This window comes from Chiloscyllium plagiosum, chromosome 49, assembly GCF_004010195.1.
Source record: "Chiloscyllium plagiosum isolate BGI_BamShark_2017 chromosome 49, ASM401019v2, whole genome shotgun sequence".
Taxonomy (NCBI): Eukaryota; Metazoa; Chordata; class Chondrichthyes; order Orectolobiformes; family Hemiscylliidae; genus Chiloscyllium; species Chiloscyllium plagiosum.
This window is the reverse complement of record NC_057758.1, coordinates 9692912-9699021: the sequence shown is the minus strand read 5'-3', so window position 1 is coordinate 9699021 and position 6110 is coordinate 9692912. Positions and strand designations below refer to the sequence as shown.

At 42.4% G+C, this 6110-nt stretch overlaps 1 protein-coding gene across 1 annotated transcript in view; it reads right to left on the bottom strand.

Moving 5' to 3' along the window:
- Window positions 1-6110, bottom strand: part of LOC122544462 (NACHT, LRR and PYD domains-containing protein 3-like) — a 74471-nt gene that overhangs the window by 25800 nt on the left and 42561 nt on the right. Inside the window, exons 4-5 of the mRNA XM_043683699.1 lie at window positions 2341-2512; window positions 2178-2243 (exon numbers count right to left, since the gene is read on the bottom strand). Of these exons, the coding sequence (XP_043539634.1) occupies window positions 2178-2243; window positions 2341-2512 (238 nt within the window). The remainder of the gene's footprint in view (window positions 1-2177; window positions 2244-2340; window positions 2513-6110) is intronic.

The window sequence follows — 6110 nt, the reverse complement described above, 5'->3', positions numbered from 1 at the left end:
CCTGACCTGCTGCGCTTTTCCAGCAACACATTTTCAGCTCTGATCTCCAGCATCTGCAGTCCTCACTTTCTCCTATGAAATGAGCTGCCAGAGGATGTGGTGGAGGCTGGTACAACTGCAACATTTAAGAGGCATTTGGATGGGTATATGAATAGGAAGGGTTTGGAGGGATATGGACCGGGTGCTGGTAGGTGGAACTAGATTGGGTTGGGAAATCTGATCGGCATGGACGGGTTGGACTGAAGGGTCTGTTTCCATGCTGTACATCTCTGACTCTGACTCAACAAGTTTGTTTATTCTAACCAAGGAGGATCCCAAAGAGCCAAGGGGACCAGTGAGAAATCTCTCAGCCGTGTACCAGTAAATGTATTAAGGCCTCCAGCAATACCATTTGTGCCAGCATACAGTGCATAATATCCTTTCCCTGTGATGAGGTCTGTGCTGCAGCCTGCACTGTATGCTTTGGCAATATAGCTGCCTTTCCCCTGGTGGCAGGTGTGATATACTGACACATGTTGATTCGAGGGCGCCATATCAGAATGCAGTCAAAAAGGTTACCCGTGATCATTAGTATATCTTCTTACAAGCCTGTGCTAGGTATCCTTGGAACTGATTTGCTGCATATATCCTTGGAAACTCATGTTTCTCTTATGTTTGAGGGACCTTACAAGAATGGTTATGGGAGACTAAGGCACCCACTCTAACAATGGCTAATAATATAGTTAGGGAAATCCCCTGATCCACTAAGGTATAGCATAGATACAAAGCATCCCACTCTCCTACCAGGGTCTTTATGAAAGCAGATAATAGGCCTGAAGGTGAGGTTTTGCTGTTTGATTGGTCTGTGGGTTCTTTACAGCATGTACAGTACACATTATGCCACATAATCTTAGCATGCTATGGTCTGCTCAAATGAGGCAGAATAGGAGGGTATGTGACTGAGTCTGTTGAGCGAGGAGAGTGGGAGCAGTCTTCCAAGCAGGAAGATGAGGATATGGAGTAGGAGGAACATCACCTTCTTTTATTGTACTAATGGAAGACTGCGGCAGTGTTAGGCACAAAAAGACAGACAGGTCTCAGTTGTCACTCAGTTTCAGTAGACAAGAACTGGGAAAATGATCTTCGTTTACTGCTAAACTTTTGCGCTCAAAAGGCAAGCACTGCAGTTCTGCACAGAGACACAAATATAGCTTGGTTTTTTTATAACTCACTTTTCCTGCTGGTGAATAAAAATGATTGCTGAAGCGACTGAAGGCTCTCCTTATGTGTTGGTCCTACGTTAAGCAATGAGAAGATACTAGGCAATGAGAACATGAAGAAAGAGTAGAAGTGACTTAAAAAACATTGTAAAGTGAGATGTGATTAGGAATTGTTTGGCTTGGTATTTAAACTGCGACATATAAGAGGAGAGACAATAACCTAGTGGTATTACCAGTGGAGAATTAATCGAGAAACTTAACTAACGTTCTGGGAAATTCAGCTCAAATCCCACCATTGCAGATGGCAGAATTTGAAATCAATAAAGAATCTGGAATTAAGGGTATCATGATGACCACTGCCAATTGTCGGGAAAACCTGTCTTGTTCACTGATATCCATTAGAGAAGGAAGTCTGTCAACTTTAACTGCTCTGGCCGACATGTGACCAGAAACACAGCAACGTGGTTAATTCTTAAATTGTCTCTGGGCAATTAGGGACGGTCGATAAATGCTAGCCGAGCCAAATATGCCCACATCCTGTGGATGAAAAAAACGTGCAGATCCATGTTCAAGGAAGTTTCTGTTATGCCAGCCATGTGGCCTGAGCAGCATTCATTTACGATTAATCCTGTGATGTTCATATTAAAGAGTAACTCCAAACTGCCATGGCATGACAAGGTGCATGGCTGCAGTTCAAAGGTCAGTTCCAGGGATCCCAGGATATCTTGATAGTGGTATATATGGTGATTGAGAGAACTGGGCTAGCATCAGATGGTACCAAAGCAAATGGCTAATAAATTAATTTTGGTAAGAATGCAAAAAAACCCATGAGGGGTCACAGGAATAAAGCTCCCATGAATCTCATAAAAATGCCACTGAGAATTTGTGGTAAGATTAATTCCCCTATTCCCAGTTCTGGCAAACATTCTGGTTTTCAGAAGTCAAGATGCAGTTTAAGAGCAACATTTCATTTCTTACCTTTCAGGTGATTGGGTATTTTGGACAAACTTTGGGTAAGTTTCACCGTATCAAATGGATTCAAGCCTGTTTAAAAATCAAAAGACTTTTATGAAATTCAACCGTGTAATGGTGAAAGCGGCAATATTGAATCAGAAATTGAATTCAGTAAGTGATATTGTACCAAGCTCTTGTATTTGTTTCAGTATTTTGTCCAACTTTGGTACCACATGGCGCATTTTCACGAAGGACTTCCACATCACCCTTCGGGCAGGAGATCCTTTCTCCATCACCAGATTTAGGAGCAGTTTGGAACTGTCTGCACACATATGCTTCTCCACAAGCTCAATGATTTTCTGTGAAGAACATTGAGGAGTCAGTAAAAGACAAACACTGAAAATAAGCAGAAAAGCATTGGCTCAGTAATGAGATCTTCCAGTTTTCCTGGATGACTGACCAACTATTCTAATGATATTGACACTACTTCACTGTAGAAATAAAACTGCTGCGAAGGATGGCCTCAGGTAAGAGGAAAGCTAGGATTCTGAAATGAGGCAGATAAACTGTTTTAGAAATTCCCAGAAACTAACTGTAATGACCAATGTTATGATTAGATTACTTACAGTGTGGAAACAGGCCTTTCGGCCCAACAAGTCCACACCGACCTGCCGAAGTGCAACCCATCCAGACCCATTCCCCTACATTTACCCCTTCACCTAACACCACGGGCAATTTAGAATGACCAATTCACCTAACCTGGATTGTGGGAGGAAACTGGAGCACCCGGAGAAAACCCACGCAGACACAGGGAGAATGTGCAAACTCCACACAGAGAGTCGCCTGAGATGGGAATTGAACCCGGGTCTCTGGCGCTGTGAGGCAGCAGTGCGAACCACTGTGCCACCCACTAATTATTATCAGATAGAACAGCATTGGAAACTCAACCAATTCAATCCACATTTCCTCTGAAAACTATGAAACAGCAAGACAACTTTGGTTTTGGAAATCTGCTCTTGGCAATGTCCAGCAGTGAACACTGTAATGTAAGCCTGTTATGAGCTGCTTACCCTTACAACTTTTGCTGCAGTAAAAATTTGCATGGCTATTCTCAGAGCTGAAATCAGACAATGCAACTGGTGCTAAACTGGATATACTGAGGAGCAAAGAAAGGGTTAAATGTGGACTGATTTTCAGACTGCAAGCAATAACTGATTGCTTGTCCACAATGGTGGTGTGAATGGTGAAGTGTACAACATGGAATTTCAGAGCTATGGGAATGTTGCTGTGCTAGAGGAAGCCATAGAGATTGGCAGCATCAAGGCCATGAAAGACACATAGATACTATGATGAAAGTTTTAAACTGGAGTTTTTCAAGGCTCAGATGTCATAATGGACAAAACAAAATGCCATTATTGTAACATTTGTACAGGACTTTGAGAAGTGAGGAATTTAAACAGCATAATTTGAGGATTCCTCAAAATGAGAAAAGATGGCAGACTGGCCAGGAACTCTCAAAGTTAAGTAAGATGGCTCAGCAGAATATGAACTGTTGTAACTAAAAATAGGTATTGTGCAGTGGACAAAAAGAGACAAATATGTGCTAAAGCGAGTATCTAGGTTCAATACAGTTGTATCTTCCGATGAGGGACAGTATCTTCAACAGCAGACAATGCTGGAGACTGAAGACCTGCACCATCTCATTGTTTACCTGAAGGCAAACACTAATTTAACAGCAGGTGCCTTAATAAAATATCTCAACAATTAAAGTGATATTGGAACATAGATGTAGGTTTGTTCGCTGAGCTGGAAGGTTCATTTTCAGACGTTGAGTCACCATACTAGGTAACATCATCAGTGAGCCTCCAGATGAAGTGCAGGTGGTTTGACCTGCTTTCTATTTGTGTGTTTGGGTTTCCTTAGGTTGGTGATGTCATTTCTTGTGGTGATGTCATTTCCCATTCCTTTTCTCGGGGGTGGTAAATGGGATCCAAGTCATGTGTTTGTTGATAGAGTTCTGCTTGGAATGCCATGCTTCTAGGAATTCTCGTGCGTGGTCTGTCCTCGGATGGATGTGTTGTCCCAGTCAAAGTGGTTTCCTTCCTCATCTCTATGTAAAGATAACAGTGACAGTGGGTCATGTCTTTTTGTAGCTGATGCTCATGTATCCTGGTGGCTACTTTTATGCCTGTTTGTCCAATGTAGTGTTTGATACAGTTCTTACAAGGTATTTTGTAAATGATATTAGTTTGCTTGTTGTCTGTATAGGGTCTTTCAAGTTCATGAGCTGCAGTTTTAGCATGCTGGTGGGTTTGTGGGCTACCATGATGCCAAGGGGTCTGGCAGTCATTTTCGACATGTCTTTGATGTAGGGGAGAGTGGCTAGAGTTTCTGGACACGTTTTGTCTGCTTGTTTGGGTTTGTTGTTGAGAAATCGGTGGACTGTGTTCATTGGGTATCCGTTCTTTTTCAATCCATTGTATCGGTGATTTTCCTCTGCTCTTCGTAGTTCGTCTGTGCTGCAATGCGTGGTGACTCGTTGAAATAATGTTTTAATGCAGCTTCGTTTGTGGATGTTGGGATGATTGCTTCTGTATTCAATATTTGGTCCGTATGTGTTGTTTTCCCGTAGACGCTGGTTTGAAGCTCCCTATTGACTGTTCGCTTCACTGCGACATCTAGGAATGGCAGTTTGTTGTTGTTTTCCTCCTCTTTAGTGACTTTTATGCCAGTAAGGGTATTATTGATGGTCTTGAAGGTTTTGTCTAATTTGTTTCGTTTAGTGATGACAAAGGTGTCATCCACATAGCCGACCCAAAGTTCAGGTTGGATGCTTGGCACAGTTGTTTGTTCAAGTCTCTGCATTACTGCCTCTGCTAAGAACCCCGATATCGGAGACCGCATGGTTTGTCTGTAGGTTTTGCAGTTGAAAATGCAGTGGGTAGTAAGGCATAGGTTCACTAGCTTGACAATATTGTCCTTGCTGATGAAGTTGGTGGTGTTTGGTATGTGTGTCTTTGGTTGTTCAAATCGTGTTGTCAGTGTTTCCTTGGCCAGGTTGATGTTGTTGGATGTGAACAGGGTTGTTATACCAAAGGAGGCCATTATTTCATCCTCTTCTACCTTGGTGTCTTTGATGGTCTCCAGGAATTCTTGGGTGCAGTGGACAAAGTGGCAAGAGTCTTCCACGAAGTGTTTTATTCTTTGGTATAGCTCCTTGGCCAATCTGTAATTTGGTGTTCAGGGAGCGAGATTGTGGGTCTGAGGGATGTTCCTGATTTGTTGATTTTGGGTAATCTGTAAAAGCGTGGTGTGTTGGATCCATCTCAACTTCAGAAATCTGAAGAAATAAATAAAACAGACTTCCAAAGTTGAGATGGATCCAACACACCACGCTTTTACAGATTATCCAAAATCAACAAATCAGGAACATCCCTCAGACCCACAATCTCGCTACCTGGAACACCAAATTACAGATTGGCCAAGGAGCTATACCAAAGAATAAAACACTTTGTGAAAGATTCATGCCACTCCGTCCACTCCAGCCAAGAGTTCCTAGAGACCAAAGACAACAATATAGAAGAGGATGCAATAATTATCTCCTTTGACGTAACAGCCCTATTCACATCCATCAACATCAACGTGGCCAAGGAAACACTGACTACACTATTAGAAGAACCAAAGACACAAACACCAACACCATCAACATCATCCACAAGTGCAATATTAAAATCTCGTGGACCCATGCCTTATCATCCACCTCACCTTCAACAAAAACCCCAACAGACAAACCAAGAGAACATTCATGGGATCTCCGTTATCAGAGTTCTTAGCAGAGGCAGTAATGCAGAGACTCTAACAAACAGCTCTGCCAAGCATCCAACCCAAACTTTGGGTCCACTATATGGATGACACTTTTATCATAGAGTCATAGAGATGTACAGCATGGAAACAGAC